The sequence below is a fragment of the Pollachius pollachius genome (genome assembly GCF_949987615.1).
Source record: "Pollachius pollachius genome assembly, chromosome: 6".
NCBI classification, from domain to species: Eukaryota; Metazoa; Chordata; class Actinopteri; order Gadiformes; family Gadidae; genus Pollachius; species Pollachius pollachius.
In genome coordinates this window covers 6,389,912-6,408,045 of record NC_136939.1, presented here as the reverse complement: position 1 = coordinate 6,408,045, position 18,134 = coordinate 6,389,912, and the positions used below count along the sequence as shown (strand labels likewise).

Here is an 18,134-nt window from a genome sequence, read left to right as displayed (position 1 = left end):
CTGCGCGTCTTGTTGTGTACAGTAGCAGCTCGCGTTGCGCAAGTGCTGCCCGAGTCGAGGCGGAGATGTTAATGCTGCATGCAAACTATTTCATTGTTGTGTGTGTACGTAAAGAACACGCACACACACCAAATGAGAATAAAATCGTGCAAGTGATGGTGGCGGTGTGTGGTCAATTTGTGTATTTTGGGTGCAAGTAGCCGCTCTCTAGTGTGATGCTGTTGTATGTCTATGTGGTGGAGCTGAAGTCACATTTGCACAAATGGTCAATGACCACATTTATTTACAAATCCTTGGTCAGTTACATACAGTCAGACAACAGGTGATAGTTTATATGGGAACACAAGGAGTTTTAATTCCTTCTTTAAAAAAGAAAGAAAGAAAATCATTTAAATGATCAGATAAACTTAAAGCTGCAATCAGCAATTTCTACTCGCTTAGTTTTTATTAAATAGTCTAGTGTCATGGTTCTCATGTATTTGTTTGACTTCCGGCCATTGCTTTACATCAAAATGGTTATTCAAACAAGAACCAATTTAATCAAAGCAAAGTGGCAGAGCCCAAAAGGGGGATAAGCTTTAATAACAAAAGTAATGTTCTATTTTCATATCCTGATGGTGTAAGAGTCTGAGTGGGTGACGTAGCGGACCCAGCGCTGGGACGAGCCGGGCTGGACGGGGGTCAGGCGGAGGAAGCGGATCTGCAGTCCGGTGCAGGTGTACTTGGGCAGCTCGAAGCTCAGACCCACCGGTCCCACCTCCATCATGGAGGCTGAGCTCAGACCTGGAACCTCCAACTGGGAAAGAGAACGAATGCAAGGAAGGACCACAGACGTTGGACGGACGGACAGACCGCATACATGCAAACTCAAACCCACATGTAATAAAATGCAAAATACTTTGTTCATGTAAATCCTTTTCACTGATTACATCCAACTTGAACAAGAGTTGAAGTACATTAGAAACACATTTTAAATGGCTCCAAGGACATAATACTTCCATGTCTTCCTCTACAAGATGCCTGGTTCTTAATTTTATTTAAAGTTACAAAAGGACCTAAAAACGTCAAATGACAATGGCACATCACAGAGGGACGTATCCACTGCACACCTACCGTATACCTCGGGAGATGTGAAAAGAAAACAAAAGTATATGAAAAGGTATATTTTAATATACATCACAGTCAGCTAATAAACTCCGACTTGGAAACAGTCAAGAGCTGAAGGGGGTGTGGTCTGATCCCCGTCCCCTCAGGTTGTATGGTTTGTACTTCTTCAAAGTCTGAAAGGCTGTAGCGTCATTCAGCTCCAAAGGCAAGAGATAGACTGAAATGACGTGACATTAAAACGGATTTGGTGAACAATCTTTCCTGATGCTTTAAGTTAGCCTTAGATTTCTGTTGTGATGGATTTCATATATTTACATGTATTGTATCATGTGTCATGTATTGTAACATAACACACATAAAAAAAACTCATGGTCACTGTATGTCGTGTCTCAAATCACTATAGGGGAACTCTACCGGAATAATGGAAACCACAATAACAGGCATCCGGTTTCTATTTTCTTACAAAACACAGTCAAGATACTTGAGAAACTGATTGCAAGAATGCAACCTCATCAATACAGGAAAATATTTCGTCATTCTATTAATAAATGCGATTCAAATTCAGCACGACATTCCTGTCATAGGTGGATATGTCCACAGGATATCCTAACCTTCATTAAAGTGTACCAAGAGGCCTAACTTGTTGACAGGCATTCAGCCAGCTACTATACGTGTGCCTAATATAAGCAGATTCCACTTCCTCCCAGCGCACTTCTTGTTTGGCATTATCTGTAAACCCCCCATTTCAACACGTTTTGAGAAACATTTAGACTTCCAGTAAGAAGTACAGCACTGGCTCACATATTCAGGAGTGGCCTTGCCTGTTTGTGAAGCATGTTTTCCTGGAAGTGAGGGGAAACCGTGGGTGTATAACACTCGTGTGGTGTGGGCAGAGTTTAAGACTAGAAAATCTTGCTTTGTGTGCGTGTGCGTGCGTAAGTGCTTGGCGTGGCCAGTCACCTTAAAGAGTGCAGAGAGCTGGGCTCCTCCGGGGAAGCGTGGGATGTCCCAGTGCACCGCTCTGGTCTCTGGCCTCAGCTCAGCCTTCTGGTCGGGACTGCTGAGCTCCTGAGACAGGCTGGGGGACAGGGAGCCCACCGACACACTGGTTCTGGATCGGCTCTTTTAAAAGCATCCGATCTCCAGTGTGATTGTGGGCCTTTTCTCTTGTACAGTACTTTTTGCTGCATTGTCATGGTACTACAATCACAATTACAATTAGGGCATTTAGCAGACGCTTTCATCCAAAGCGACTTACATCGGTTAATACACACATTGACACACCGACGGCAGACTCAAACCATGCAAGGCGACAGCCAGCTCGTCAGCAGCAGTTAGGGTTAAGTGTCTTGCTCGGGGACACATCAACACTCGGTTTTTCACTTTCGGTTACAAGACAACTGCTCTACCTCCTGAGCGATTAAGATTATTCTTATTTCTATTATTAACAACAGTGTATAGTATATATACAAGAATATATACCCAAGGGCCGAATAACTACAACAAGATTAAAGAGTATAAGCAACCAAATGCGCTATAGAAGCAGGCTTCCCATGGGGAGCCTTCCCTATGGGGAAGAGCTACGGCTTTCTGCAGTGGAAAAGGTTCTCCAGAGATGAGTACGAGAACGATGGAGACAACTCCACTTCTACAGGATTCATCTGGGTAGAGAGTGGAGCAAGACAATCCCTAAACCCCACCGCCACCACCCTACACTATCTAGCCCACCAGAGAGTACTACGCCTAACAGGATTATGGATCAGCTAAAAACAAATATTGACATTTCTTTTTGTATCCTAGCCTTGTAACTCAGCCTTGATTGACAGATGGCCTCCGGGTCCATTTCTATTCCACGACATTGAGGTCTATTATTATTTATTTATTTATTGCTATAGGTCTGCTATTGTATACTGTATACATCGTTTAGCTTGCTCTGGAAGCATGCATGTATTATTAATGGTATTCCTTCTAATAGATCCCTAGCAAAGGGTTGGTATAAATACAGGGAACAGCCTCGTAGGTCTCAGTCCTGCTCGAAAAGGGTGAACTCAACCACACCACAAAAGCTGTTTGTAAAAACACGCACACACACACACGCACACGCACACACACACACACAGAACACACACACAGAACACACACACACACAGCAAAGCTGAACAAGAATATAAATATCGTCAATACCAGAGTGAATGGTATTTGACATGGTTCACTTTAAAATGATTCGCCCCAGACTAACAAAACCCAAACTCCTAATAGTGAAGGGCGGTCACCCCCCTCCCCACCGTCCCTCGTTTTATTTCTCATGCTGGTTTTACATGCACACTGATTTCCATAGTCAAAGTGTTCCAGGGCGTGCGGATTTCTTTGAGCGGATGCTCATTTGAAAGAGTGCGTCAGTGTGTGTTTGTGTGGGATTTGTGATTTTTAAAGCAGACAAGCTCACCTCAGGGATCCCTTAGGCACGGGCACCGTCACGGACACGTTGATGGCGGAGCTGAGAGCGAGAGAGCGAGAGAGAGAGGGAGAGCAAGAGAGAGCGAGAGAGAGAGGGAGAGCGAGAGAGAGAGAGAGAGAGAGAGGGAGAGAGCAAGAGAGAGCGAGAGAGAGAGAGGGAGAGGGAGAGCAAGAGAGAGCGAGAGAGAGAGGGAGAGCAAGAGAGAGGGAGAGAGAGAGGGAGAGCAAGAGAGAGCGAGAGAGAGAGGGAGGGAGAGCAAGAGAGAGAGGGAGAGAGCAAGAGAGAGCGAGAGATAGAGGGAGTGGGAGAGCAAAAGAGAGAGGGAGAGAGATAGGGAGAGAGCAAGGGAGAGCGAGAGGGAGAGGGAGAGCAAGAGAGAGTGAGAGAGAGAGGGAGAGCAAGAGAGAGCGAGAGAGAGAGAGAGAGAGAGGGAGAGCAAGAGAGAGCGAGAGAGAGAGGGAGAGAGCGAGAGAGAGCGAGGGAGAGCAAGAGAGAGCGAGAAAGAGAGGGAGGGAGAGAGAGGGAGAGCAAGAGAGAGCGAGAGAGAGGGAGGCAGACGCAGCCTTTAGGAACGGCTTCACTTCACCAACCGAAAGAATGTCATGCACTTCCAGCGTCCGACGAATGCAACCGTGCCAATCGTGTTTATCAAATAATTATTTAAACATTGACTTCAAATGCTGTGTCTTCGCAGGAATGCATTGGGACATACCGTGTGAGTGTGCCTGTGCGTGTGCATGTGCTTGTGTGTGTGTGTGTGTGTGTGTCTGTATGTGCGTGTCAGTGCGTGTAAACACAAGCGACCTTTGCCTTGGCTCATCTTGCTCCAAGATGTTTCGCCGCAACGTAAACACAGCATCGGGCCGGACATTATTTACAGTGAGAGGCGGTGGGCGGTGGAGAGGAGACACAGAGCCATGGGAATAAGGGCAACCCGATTGATTGAAGAGGCAGGACGCAAACAGAAAGATATAGAGAGGGGGGGAGGGAGGGAGAGGGAGAGAGAGAGAGAGAGAGCGAGGAATGGGGGAGAGAGAGAGAGAGAGAGAGGAATGGGGGAGAGAGGGAGAGGCGGGGGAGATGGAGAGAGGCTCTTTCTTGTCGAGAAAGAAAGAGAATTTACCTCTTTGGAGGGAGGTCACAGCGTAGCTTCAAGTACATCAGGAGCCTACAGAGAATGTAGAGAGATGAGAGAGGGGAGAGGAGAGAGGAGAGAGAGAGAGAGAGAGAGAAAACATCACCAGAAAGACTCATAACATTCCCCCTCCAGTGTTCTGTTCCATAAAAAGAGTGGTACCAGTGCTTATCAAAGATGCTTTGTGTTGTCCAGTATATTTATTGTCATCGTCAATGCACTTTTTTTATGGCCAGTTGTTATGAGGTCATAATATTCCATTATCCAAAACTACTCTGATGTCTGCTTTGGATGAAGCAGCCGTCCTGTTGGCTGGAGGGCGGCTTCGGACCGACCACAGCATGTGGCCGCGTAATACGGCTCCTAATTCATCCACTATCGCCGTGTCAAAATGATTTACACTAAATTGCATCCAGTACATTAGGACTCAGATAAACCGATAAAACGGCCATGCCCTTTGGGTCCTCCGCTCTGAGACGGTCCCTAAGAGACGCTTTTAGACAGATCTTACAAAAGGCCAAGTTCAAGATTAATTATTCCTGTTCTAATCATCATCATCATCAGCATGAAACAAACGGCTCGGCCTACGGGCAGCCTGCCCGGGTCGGAGGGGGTCTCCGCCATGGGGCTGTGGGTTGGTTGGTCTTTTTAGTGTGAGGGAGGTGAGCCCGTACCTGCCCCCGTTGTCCCTCTCTATTGTGGGGAAGAGGCGGAAGGGCGGAGCCGACGGCAGCTCGTCACTTAGCAGGTACTGCATCACCACATGCTGCATACGCTCGCACGCACGCGCACACAGACACACGCACGCACGCACAAACACAGGAAGGGAAAAAGAGTAGAGAGGGGATGGGGAGAGAGGGAGGGAGAGAGAGAGAAAGAGGGAGAGAGAGAGAGAGAGAGAAAGAAAGAGAGAGAAAACAACAAAGTTGAAGAGGATGGTGGAAGGTGATTTGTACAAATGAGTTGCGTTTGTTGAGCGAAACTTGTTTGCATTTGTGCAAATAAGTGGAGTGTGTGTACGCTTTCGTGTGTGAGTGAGAGTGAGTGAGTGCCGGAGAGAAATGCTTTTTGCAAATACACTAAGATACACAAAGAGAGGAGAGGGAGAAATAAAGAAAGAAATGACAGGGAGAAGAAACAACCAAACAACAAAAAGGGAAAAATACAGAAGGAAAGAAAGAAAGAAAGAAAGAAAGAAAGAAAGAAAGAAAGAAAGAAAAGAAATTTAGGAGGATTCATTGTGTGTGGATCACCTCTCCCTGGCTGGGGCACACTTTGAGGATCCTGTGCTGGTCAAACTCGTCCAGTTTGACGGCCTGATGGAAGCTGCACTCGTCCACCCGCACGGCGGCCCCGTAGCCTGGGAGCGAGGGAAACAAGCAGAGAGAGAACATTAGCCTTTCAACCTCAGCCAAGTCTTAATGTAGGTTATGTGGATGCTAAGGATGCTAGGATGCTATCATGGAACTGTTCAAACAAAGAAGTATATGGAAATTGAATGTCGTTTCACAACATCACAAGCATCATGTTTTGATCATTTTAAGGGAACCCACTTATCATTCATCAAGACAAAACAACTGGCTATCATGAAAGTCTACAGATTCCTTTTGTGAGAGGGCAAGACCAATTAAAGGCCATAATCTATTATGTTGAATTATTTTCCAGCCTTCATGGATGACTTCACTTAAATAACGATGGCAGAATGTCTAACCCTAACCCTAAATTGGCATTTGTTAACTAAATAAGTTGATAATACAAAATGAGATACTACATAAAATGGAAAATCTGCTATTAAAGGACGGAATATAGAAATAGAGACTTCCCTACTGAACATGACAATGTATGTCAAGATGTATAATGCCAAAATAAGTCAATTGTGAATGTATTGTAAATACCCATATTGTACAATATCAAGCCCCTTATTTGTAGCGGATGAAGATGCGATAAATCAAAGCTTGTTATTGAATATAGATAGAATGGGACGGGAAATATTTATTGCTAATATAACGAAGAATGCTTTATTCTGCCAAATGGAGGAGAACAGGGGGTTTATCGTCATATTCCAGAAATGAAATGCAGTGGGTAATCAGCAGGTTTAATAACTAACATATGATTGATATTATACGATTATGGAACCATTCTATTGCATAATGTGGGCATCATAGTCACCCATCCCGTTCTCCTCTATATTCCATGGTCGTTTTTGAACGCAAATACAAAACAAAATGCTCTTTATACAATTTGACTTTTTTAGGTTCACAACCATGTTGTTTTTCTGGGAGGTATAATATTGAATATGTGTAAAGAATCAGTGTGTGTGTGTGTGTGTGTGTGTGTGTGTGTGTGTGTGCGTGTGCATGTGTGTGTGGGCTGGGGGGAGTTGTGTGTGTGTGCCCTTTGTTTAAACCTCACCTCTAAGCTGTGATTTGCCGATGCTGAACTCCTCGTTGAGACCAATGCGCATCTCTGTCCGCCCAAGCACACAGAGAGAGAGAGAAAGAGAGCGTTCACCATTATGTTCGCGCGCGCGTGTGTGTGTGTGTGCATGCGTGCGTGTGTGCGTGCGTGCGTGTTTTTGTGTCTGAGTTGTGAGCGTCTGTGAGTGCCTGCGTGTGCAGGAACACACACACTCATAATACCATACTTGTGGAGAAGTGTACACTGCGGAGAAGCCATTTTAATTGCGGGCACAAAATAACAGCCTCTCTTTTCCACCGGATAATAATAGTGGGGAGTGGGTGACAGAGGCGGTTTAAGGGAGGTGTGTGTGTGTGTGTGTGTGTGTGTGTGTGTGTGTGTGTGTGTGTGTGGGGTTGCCAGAGAGAGCGGAGAAAACCAGGTGTTTCAGAGTTAATCTCCGGCCCCTCCCTCCCTCTCCCACTGATGATCAGGGTAAGTGGAATTAAAAAGCATGAACTCACCCAAGCAGCTGGGCATGTAGCACTTCACCCTGATCTCTCCTTCCACGTCCACCTTCATCGGGACCCCCTGCAGCACCAAAGGACATTACAATACCCCGGGGGTAGCTGCACCGCCATGGTCACACTTTATAGCACGATGTGCTTGTTACAGCAGCGTTACACATGTAATAAGCAACGTTAAGGCCTGTAGCAGCTTGCACTTGATGTTATAAAGTAAAGGAACAGCCTCAACCTTACCCTGACCCTAGTCTAGAGGGGAACTTGCGCTTCAGCCTTTTCTATAACCGTAACCCCTGACCCTTTCCGAACTGTTCTATTACATATGAAGTGCATGATGTATCATGTTGTTACATTGCATGAGTGTATATAGTACATGTTCATAGCCTTTCTATAATGCTGGTGTATGAACTGTTTAAAGTGAAGACCCGTGTGAAAGACTTCAATACATAGTTTGTGGCGTTGGCGATTGGACTTTTTTTTTTTTTTAAACCTACGTCAAACTTTGCAGACGGTGTCCTTCAAAAGAGGAACGCTGAGGTTTCACTTACGTTCGACCCGATGACGACCGACATTCTCTCAACGACGTCGACAAATATCTCACTCTTCCCACCCTGGAGGAAACAAACAGTCCAGGAAGAGAAGGAGATAAACACGGGCTTTGTGTCCTGTTGGTGGTCGTTTTTTTTTATTTTTTACATGCATAACTTCGAACAAGGCTTTGAGCAGCAACTCACACAGAAAAACACACGTGCACGAACGCATGCGCACGCACACAAACAAACAAACACACAAACCCACACACAGCCTACCTGGTCTCCACGGGTTGACATGATGGGTCTGGTCGCTGCTGCACTCGGGGCTACTTTACTCTGTTGGGTCTCTGCTCCAAACTACACACACAAACAGAACACAAACAAACTAATACAAGCTCAGCAGCCCAACACACTTCAAGCTCCACACACAAACCAAACCCAAGCTCAGCACACAAACAGAACTCATCTCAACACACAAACGCAACACATCTTAACACACAAACCGAATAATAGCCAACATACAATCGTATTTTACATTGTTTAGTATTGTATATGTTGTATCGTGTTGTTATTGTATAGCATTGTTTCTGTATATTATTAGCAGCAGTATAGTAGTAGGAGTAGTATAGCATACTTGTTTTAGTATCAGCAGTAGAATATTGTGATGTATTAATACATCACAATGCTACTGATGAGCCGACTGTGTCGGCTCTCTGTATGGGCTGAGGGAGAACGCCCTACTCACCAGCCCCACATTACTGAGATCAAACAGGCTGAAGGGTTTGGAGGTCACCGCCTCCGTCTGGATAAAGTTCTTCAAGATGTCAGTAGAGGTGGTCTGGATGTAGCCATTGTCCTGAGGGAGAGAGAATTGGAGTGTGACAAAGAGAGGGATGGGTGAGAGAGATATACGAGAGACAGAGGAGGGAAAATCAGCCGATGGTCGATTTTTTCGAGTTTAAAAATAGCAGAGCCAAGTTCATATTTGGACTGTAGCGAAGTGAGGCTCACCACCACCTCGTCCAACAGCTCGTAGATAAGGGCGAAGTTCATCCGTACGGACTTCTCTGACAAGCTGCCACAGTAGTCCTTTATGAGAGTTGTCAACCTGGGGCGAAGATAGAACAGAAATACCATCCATTTACAAATAGTTCACTAGTCTGAACACTGTCTTCACATCTACATCCCTTGGCCTTTCATATCCTCGTCATGGGAAACGGACTGCATTCATATAGCACCTTTCTTTACTTTACATTGTGCTTCCTAACCTTTGGTCTCTCAAAGCGCTTTACAATTAGTGCCTCACATCACACGTTCATATTACTACAGCGATGTCCAGCATGCAGGGCGACAGCCAGTTCATCGGGTGTAGTTAGGGTTGGGTGTCTTGCTCCCTCCTGAGCCACTGACAGCCTTCACTGAGTGTTCCATTCATCTGTAATTTGGCTTATGGCTAAAACATATGGCTAACCTTGAATCAACTGGCAGATATTTTGACACCAGTGATCCACAATGGATTACGTTCAGTTTTGAGACCGAATGTGAAACACACTGCTCTGTGTTTTCTACAACGTCATTTTCCCCATTTGATATCCTGCTTGCTGTTTCGATCGGAATGATGTTTGATAGAAAAATGTTGAAAGAAACAGGAGGATAAACTTAACCAGAAATGTGTGTGTTAATTGCAAAAATTAAGTTGGTAGCATACAGTTAAATAGAAAACCTTAGTCATGCAGCAACACAACTGGACCACAGAAATAATAGTGTAGTTTACCCAAAATAGTAAACTACACTCTTCCACTTCAAAAACAAAGTCATGCTTGTTTCAGATTAGAATGAAAATCCTATCATGAACACATAATCCTTCTATATTCCCATCTCCATACATCCTGAGAATACAGTTGAGATATGTCTAGTTATAGTTCCCGGCTACAAAGCCGGCTAATGAAGTAAGAGGTTAGGCCCTGCTGGGTGAGTGGAAACCCCATGGCTTCCTACCTGTTGAGGAACTCAACCAGGGTGAACGGGGACGAGTCTGCAGTCGTCGTGACAACCCAGTAGAGGCCCCCCTGTCTGATGTGCACAAAGTGTAGCTCCTTGTGACTCTAGGGAAACATGAAAGACGTCATTACCAGGTAATGTCATACCTCACTTCTCAAATGTTGATATAGGTGTAGAAGGAATACCAAAGGAAGCATGGAAAAAACACTCAATTCACCCCACCATGTAAATAAGGGTTGTTATTGTGCACTTGCTCAGTATTCACCATGACTACAGGCGGCTGATCCCCCGTCAGCGCGGTCACCTTCTCGTAGAAAACCGTGACCGCATCCTTGCCTGCTTCCCCGCGGACTGAAGATTGGATGTGATTAAGGACGTTCACAGCTCACGGAACAGCACAACTCCTCCGTTCCTAATGGCATTCACAACCAAGCTAATCAAAAGTGTTCACCAACAGGGTTGATAAAGGTGTGCTTGGCCTTATATGAAGACAATAACAATAAATCATTGAGTATAATGTTACATGTTAATCTCAAACATAATAGAGGATACAGTCCTTGTAGATGAGATGATCGCCCTTGGAGGACAAAATGAAGATCTGGGAGATCATCCCTTGATAGGAGAGAGAGAAAGAATGAAAGTTTAAAAATAATAGAAAAAGAGAAGGGTGAGAGGCGAGGGCAATACGAGTATGAAGTCATTGGTATTGTAGCCTATTTCCTGACCTTTGGTTGGACCTTGCTATAGTTGTCTACGTCTGTTTAAAACACTTTGGTACACAAGTTAATGTCGCAGGAAACCCCTTGAGTACATGCATGACAATAGGTCACCAGAATAGAAGGCGACGAGATGAAAATTGAATGGTGGTTTGATTTCACATGCATGTTACGTACTGGAGTCACTTCGATTGTGAATAATAGTATCCAAGTTGCTTCGCCACTTACTTATAGTTGTTGATGAGGACAAGACAAAGATAACAGATATGGGTTCTCTGTAGTCTCCCCAGACATGTCTCTATAACATCTTTAAGTCACCCAGAAGATACATCAATGTCAGCAGAGAGCAGCTGGAGCCGTTCTGCCGGTTGCGCATCTAACCGCAGACTCCGATGTATTATAAATAATATCTGACGGGTGTAATGGCAGGTTATTCTGCGTCTTAAAAAATAAGTAAAGCGCTTGCTAGCTTGCAGCAACTACTCATGTTTGTTTACAACAACACCAGAAAATAGGCTATGGTCCGGAGACAGCTTTTGGTAGGTGGTCTCACAGCGCCTCCTCCGGCATTGGCTAAACACCCGTTTATATTATAGATAAACGACGCACAATCTTTAAGGAATATTGGGCGAATAATATCTTATTGATTATTGATTTCAAAAGAAGTTTCAAGTATTTTTCTACACTGTCACAAATTGTTTCCGGATTACAGTTCAAACATCCGACCGCCAGGGAGAAGCAGAAGCAGAGCGGCGAGGAGGGGACGTCAGACAGTGCAGGAAGTGACGTATGGTAGCGCGTCCCTGTAGTGTCTGCAAGAGTGTCTGGTGGGTCCTCAGCTCAACATGAAGTAAGTTCTTACACATTTCGCTATTGTGTATCTTATGTCTAATAGTTCTAATGTGTCCATAGTATTCAGGGATAGGCTAATGTTGTTCTCTTGTGCTACGATCAGGGCCTTCTCGCTTCCGTTAAACATAGCTTCCCATTATGTCACAAATGGTGCTGAGTTTACCAGTGTGACCCCAAGTAAACAAAACGTGTTCTGACCTCACTTTTCCAAACAGTTCTCGCTTATTGCCATGTTGGTATCTTCTGCACTATATTTATGAATAAAATTTAAAAAGTAGCGTTCATTTGATCCCTCTACCTGCATGGGGGTTTATCCCAACACAGCTTTGTATTCGTGCTATATACAGTAGCTGGTAATATTTACTTCATCTTAATGTGAAGAACAGAAAGTAAATCATGACACGACAATGATTGTTTGCTTCAATGTCAACACTGTCATTTTCTGCTTTCATGTTCCAGTCCCCTAACAAAGGTGAAGTTGATCAATGAGTTGAACGAGAGGGAGCACCAGCTCGGGGTGAAAGAGTCAGTGTCATGGCATACGGAGTACAAGGACAGCGCCTGGGTGTTCGTCGGTAAATTATATGAAATTATAATTTTTCTTGGGGTTAAATACACATATTGCTATAATCTAGCAACACTTTCCTGGAGCTCACTTCAGTATAACGATGCGCTCTTAATGTATTTCTCTGTTTTCCAGGCGGGTTTCCATACGAACTGACCGAGGGAGACGTCATCTGCGTATTTTCTCAGTAAGTATCGAGGCAGAACAATGGACGAAAGAAACGGATAAAAACTCTTGACGGGTGCATAATTGTGCATTAGAAATCATAGCTTGGAATGAACCAAGGGAAGACGGTTAAAGAAACACAGAATGCGGCCGCGGAGCAGAAAAATGTCCTATCCTTCGAGTGAAAGAGAATGTACAATCATTTATGTTAACCTTTCCCATTCAGGTACGGAGAGATAGTTAACATCAACCTGGTTCGGGACAAAAAGACGGGCAAATCCAAGGGCTTCTGCTTCATCTGCTTTGAGGACCAGCGGAGCACCATTCTCGCTGTGGACAACCTCAATGGGATTAAGGTAACCCAGGCTCCATTCAATCTTAATTATAATAATTGTAAAGATAATGTCGATTGTACAGCCCTTTTCAAGACACCCTTAGCGCTTTACATGGTGTGTACATGAATTTGTTTGTGTGTGGGGGGGTATATCTCATTTCCACCACTGTATAGCACCCGCCTTGGTGATGCACGGCTTCTCGTCATAACTCTGTGTTGTGTGGCGCATTTCATACACAGCATCGCTCATACACAACGGTGCTATCTTTAAACAGTATCACAAAGTTGGCCTGGGTTGTAATCATACCACCCCCCCCCCCCCTCTTACCTAGACCTCCCAGCCCAAAAACCTTTTTAAACATAGTGTTCGAAGTTGAGCTGGGGGTTCACTTACACTTTAACGGTAACAGCATCACAAAACTCATAAGGCAAGATGAAGGAGAGCTCTCCACTCTCTAAGCAGTGCTGCGTTGAGATGATGTCAAAATCAATTTCTACAACGTGTAGCATCGATCCGATATTGATTTGTAAAATCTAATTTTGGACCAAACCAAGAACCTGGGCTCATCCTTGTGTATACCGTATATACAGTGGGGCAAAAAAGTATTTAGTCAGCCACCAATTGTGCAAGTTCTCCCACTTAAAAAGATGAGAGAGGCCTGTAATTTTCATCATAGGTATACCTCAGCTATGAGAGACAAAATGAAAAAAAAAAATCTAGTAAATCACATTGTCTGATTTTTAAAGAATTTATTTGCAAATTATGGTGGAAAATAAGTATTTGGTCAATAACAAAACGTCATCTCAATACTTTGTTTCATGCCCTTTGTTGGCAATGACAGAGGTCAAACGTTTTCTGTAAGTCTTTACAAAGTTTTCACACACTGCTGCTGGTATTTTGGCCCATTCCTCCATGCAGATCTCCGCTAGAGCAGTGATGTATTTGGGCCTTCGCTGGGCAACACAGACTTTCAACTCCCTCCAAAGATTTTCTATGGGGTTGAGATCTGGAGACTGGCTAGGCCACTCCAGGACCTTGAAATGCTTCTTACGAAGCCACTCCTTCGTTGCCCGGGCGGTGTGTTTGGGGTCATTGTCATGCTGAAAGACCCAGCCACGTTTCATCTTCAGTGCCCTTGCTGATGGAAGGAGGTTTTCACTCAAAATCTCACGATACATGGACCCATTCATTCTTTCCGTCACACGGATCAGACGTCCTGGTCCCTTGGCAGAAAAACTGCCCCAAAGCATGATGTTTCCACCCCCATGCTTCGCTGTAGGTATGGTGTTCTTTGGATGTAACTCAGCATTCTTTCTCCTCCAAACACGACGAGTTGAGTTTTTACCAAAAAGTTCTATTTTGGTTTCATCTGACCATATGACATTCTCCCAATCCTGTTCTGGATCATCCAAATGCTCTCTAGCAAACTTCAAACGGGCCCGGACATGCACTGGCTTTAGCAGGGGGACACGTCTGGCACTGCAGGATTTGAGTCCCTGGCGGCGTAGTGTGTTAGTGATGGTAGCCTTTGTTACTTTGGTCCCAGCTCTCTGGAGGTCATTCACTAGGTCCCCCCGTGTGGTTCTGGGATTTTTGTTCACCGTTCTTGTGATAATTTTGAGCCCACAGGGTGAGATCTTGCGTGGAGCCCCAGATCGAGGGAGATTATCAGTGGTCTTGTATGTATTCCATTTCCTAGTAATTGCTCCCACAGTTGATTTCTTCACACCAAGCTGCTTACCTATTGCAGATTCAGACTTCCCAACCTGGTGCAGGTCTACAATTGTGTTTCTGGTGTCCTTTGACAGCTCTTTGGTCTTGGCCATAGTGGAGTTTGGAGTGTGACTGTTTGAGGTTGTGGACAGGTGTCTTTTATACTGATAAGGAGTTCAAACAGGTGCCATTAATACAGGTAACAAGTGGAGGACAGAGGAGCATCTTAAAGAAGAAGTTACAGGTCTGTGACAGCCAGAAATCTTGCTGGTTTGTAGGTGACCAAATATGTATTTTCCACCATAATTTGCAAATAAATTCTTAAAAAATCAGACAATGTGATTTTCTGGATTTTCTTTTTTCATTTTGTCTCTTATAGCTGAGGTTTACCTATGATGAAAATTACAGGCCTCTCTTGTCTTTTTAAGTGGGAGAACTTACACAATTGGTGGCTAACTAAATACTGTTTTGCCCCACTGTATATGATACACATTGTGTTTAATATATCGGGTCGCGAGACTGGTCAAGTCACCGCAACCATCTGCCCGTGCGAATCTGCTGTTCTGTTTCAAATCCCACGGTGTGGCTCCTCGTCCGCTCTCAGATCAAAGGCCGGACGATCCGCGTGGACCACGTGAGTAACTACAAGCCGCCCAAGGACACGGAGGACATCGACGACATCACCAAGAACCTGAGGGACGAGGGCTGTGCCCCCAAGCTACCCGACCAGCTGTCGTCAGAGGAGGAGTCAGAGGAGGAAGAGGAGGAGGAGGAGCAGTATGCGGTCGCTGTGAAGAAGAGCAAGAAAGGTAAGGGACACCACTTGACTTCCAGGCCCGTTTGGAGCCGTGTGATTGTAGCGTGTTGAGTCTAAAGGTCCTGCAGCTTAGACCCGGCCTACATTTTAGTCTCACAAATCAGATTTTAGATTTACGTCTAAAGTCTGACAGCTTAAATCTAAGTGAACGTGATGCAGGCTAGTGCAGACCCACATTGGGTCAGAGAAAATTGCATGGATTCATCCTTTTGTATGGCTTTTTCATGATTACGTTATGATTACTCTGTCTTCCTTTCATCCACGCAGACAAGAAACAGAAGAAGAAGAAGAAGAAGAAGGAGAAAAAAAAGGAGAAGAAGGAGAAGAAAAAGGCTGTAAAGGAGGAGTATGACGGCACTGGCACCAGAGTCACCAACTCCTCCTCCTCCTCCCCCCCTTCGCTCTCCCTCCCCCCGGCTGTCTCCATCAAACAGGAGAAGCAGGACGCCGGCTACGACAGTTACGTCCACAAGGGGGCGCACAGGGACAGCAAGGCAGGTGTTGCTGAGCAACGGAACTCCCGCTCTGGGGACAGGCATGGGGCCGACGACGACGACGGGTCCCACGGTCGCCATGGAGACCATCACGTCGGGGAGTCGAGGCACCGGGAAGAAGAGGACAGGAGGAGGGAGGACGAATGGGAGAGGAACGCCGACAGACCGAGAGAGAGGGCGAGGGAGAGAGACCGGGAGAAGGGTGCCGAAAGAGAGGGTGACCTTGCGAAATGGCACAAGGAGCGAGAGAGGGACCCCAACAGAGACAGCGGGCGGGAGAGAGAGCGAGAGAGGGACAGAGAGGGAAGACAGACGAGGGAGAGAGAGGACGAGAGGGACGGGGAGAGTGACAGAAGGCAAGAGCGAGACGTAAAGAGGGAGAGAGAGCGAGACAGGGACGTGGACAGAAAGAGGGACAGAGGGACGGACAGGGAGAGAGACCGGAGCAGCAGACGGCGGGAGCACAGCCAGGACAGGGAACACAGGAGGTCCTGAGGCTGTGTGCGTTCTCGTCACTGTGAGTGACAACACCAATGGTTCAACACGTAAACTGTTAACTGGCTGGCTACCTTCTTGGACGCATCTTATATGAGCACGGATGTTATAGAAACAAAAAAATATTGAGCGCCTCACATTTTTCTAGGGGGCCAAATGATCTAGTGACTGGTTTGATGGGGGAGGGAGCAGGGTACGTTTTTGCTGTAACTTACTGAACCCATTTTTGTATTGGTTGTGTTTCAAGGCTTCAGCTATCCAGACTTTTGGGTCAAACCCCTCAGGAACATCCTACATGACTTTTTGAATTTTGGACAAATTGTTATTTTTACTTTGAATTCAAACAATCTACTGCCGTTACCAGTATGAAGAACAGCCCTTCACTCTGTTATCCCTATCCAAACTGTTTCTGTGACAAGAAGTCCTCTTTTTTTAAGAAAATATTTGTATTACTGGAAATAAAAAGGACTTTGTCTCCTTGTAAATAAAACACCAGTCAACCTATCAGTGTCAAAATATCATTTATATACTTTTATTAATTGAAAGTAGCTTTCAAATGACATATCTAAAAGTGGCATGAAGGCATGGTAGTGCACAGTGACTACAGAGGTAGGCCATAGTCTGAAAGACTTATTTTACAAACAAGATTAGCTTGAGTAAATAAATAGCCCAACAAATTAAATGGCATAAGTAATGTAAATATCCCAAAATGAGACATAAAAACTGGTTACTCCTCTGAAGGTAACCATAACCATATATTTGATCTAAATTAATTAGTTATATACAGTATGTTACCATACTATGGTTCCATGCAGTTTGAATTAATCATCCAGTGTAATAACGTTAATGTTCTGTGTCCCTATATATGGTTTAAAGTCTTGCTATATAGCAGTGCACCAATATGTCGTTTTGATTATCCCAGATGATCACAGATGAGAGCCAATAAAAGAATTCATTAGGTGGTTAATGAAAACATAATTGCCGTGAATGAGTGTCTGAGACATCTTGACATTGAAACCAATCAAGGCCCATCCCCCACCCACCATCACTGTGTGTGTGTGTGTGTGTGTGTGTGTGGTCAGCACGGGAAGACAAATGAGTCATAAAGATTACTAAATGAGTGAAGGCGGCAGAGAAAGGGAAGGATGTGTGTGTGTGTGTGTGTGTGTGTGTGTGTGTTGGGGGGTGGGGGGAAGCCAGCAGGCTAGTGGTATTAGCGAAAACAGTGGTGTAGCGAAAGATTGCTTCTGTTAAATCCTCTATAAAGATTGGGGACTCATCCGTGAAGACGAGTATTGATCCTTCCCACTGCAATTTAAACATTAAATGTCATCTCTTGTTAATCCCATCACAGAGTGGCAGCAGCAAGCAGCTCAAGCTGACACTGGTAATAACTCCTCCTGAAGAGGGCTGGGTGTTCAAGTCATGTTCAAAAGGATGAATGTCTTTTGAGAGTGGTTTGTGTGCGGAATTTCCCATGTGTAGTTGAAGCTATGGTAGTAGTCTTTATCTTTTAATGAGTGTGGACTTGCATCCATTTCAGTTGTTCCACTTGGACTTGAGTGGGGTTAATTTAATATATAATAATGAATTGTATTTACCCTGTTATATATTAATTTAATGAATATCTCCCCATCAGAATTAATCAGATACACGGTTCCTTCTTGTTGAACCATTCAAAATGTCCTTATTGGAAGCTAGAATAAGAGTGCATGGGTCTGTGCTGTACTTGGGAGAGTAGGTTTAGGCATGCTATTAATACACTCTGGGTAGCAGCAAGCAAGATTATAACAGATATCGATGTTAATCCCCTTGGAGAATAAAAGA

General features: G+C 44.8%; 2 protein-coding genes across 3 annotated transcripts; one reads left to right on the top strand and one right to left on the bottom strand.

The window, feature by feature from the left end:
• Window positions 1–253: 253 nt before the first annotated feature.
• On the bottom strand, window positions 254–11,565 carry ap4m1 (adaptor related protein complex 4 subunit mu 1). Of its 2 annotated transcripts, none has more exons than XM_079737564.1 (16): window positions 11,100–11,565; window positions 10,708–10,767; window positions 10,421–10,506; window positions 10,153–10,259; window positions 9,166–9,262; window positions 8,900–9,010; window positions 8,431–8,511; window positions 8,170–8,232; window positions 7,622–7,688; window positions 7,113–7,166; window positions 5,954–6,060; window positions 5,375–5,466; window positions 4,689–4,733; window positions 3,554–3,604; window positions 2,068–2,185; window positions 254–796 (listed from the first exon to the last, which is right to left on the bottom strand). In XM_079737564.1, the coding sequence occupies exons 2-16, from the start codon at window positions 10,763–10,765 to the stop codon at window positions 605–607; spliced, it is 1,329 nt and encodes a 442-aa protein (XP_079593690.1). In that variant the 5' UTR covers window positions 10,766–10,767; window positions 11,100–11,565; the 3' UTR covers window positions 254–604. The 2 variants fall into 2 exon arrangements, with proteins under 2 accessions (XP_079593690.1, XP_079593691.1); XM_079737565.1 differs by having other exon boundaries at window positions 9,172–9,262.
• A 99-nt stretch (window positions 11,566–11,664) lies between these two features.
• On the top strand, window positions 11,665–16,790 carry rbmx2 (RNA binding motif protein X-linked 2). Its single transcript, XM_079737475.1, has 6 exons — window positions 11,665–11,721; window positions 12,183–12,298; window positions 12,424–12,475; window positions 12,680–12,809; window positions 15,106–15,310; window positions 15,586–16,790. Exons 1-6 carry the CDS (start codon window positions 11,717–11,719, stop codon window positions 16,305–16,307), a joined length of 1,230 nt encoding a protein of 409 aa, XP_079593601.1. The 5' UTR covers window positions 11,665–11,716; the 3' UTR covers window positions 16,308–16,790.
• Window positions 16,791–18,134: the final 1,344 nt, after the last annotated feature.

Excerpts from the sequence above, each read along its gene's own strand:
- ap4m1 (XM_079737564.1), bottom strand. The coding sequence starts at position 10,765 with ATGATCTCCCAGATCTTCATTTTGTCCTCCAAGGGCGATCATCTCATC. Across the intron at positions 10,260-10,420 it reads ATCAGCCGCCTGTAGTCATG|AGTCACAAGGAGCTACACTT; the intron begins GTGAATACTGAG and ends ATGTTTCCCTAG. Across the intron at positions 797-2,067 it reads AGCTCTCTGCACTCTTTAAG|TTGGAGGTTCCAGGTCTGAG; the intron begins GTGACTGGCCAC and ends TCTCTTTCCCAG.
- rbmx2 (XM_079737475.1), top strand. Across the intron at positions 12,810-15,105 it reads ACAACCTCAATGGGATTAAG|ATCAAAGGCCGGACGATCCG; the intron begins GTAACCCAGGCT and ends GTCCGCTCTCAG. Across the intron at positions 15,311-15,585 it reads TGTGAAGAAGAGCAAGAAAG|ACAAGAAACAGAAGAAGAAG; the intron begins GTAAGGGACACC and ends TCATCCACGCAG.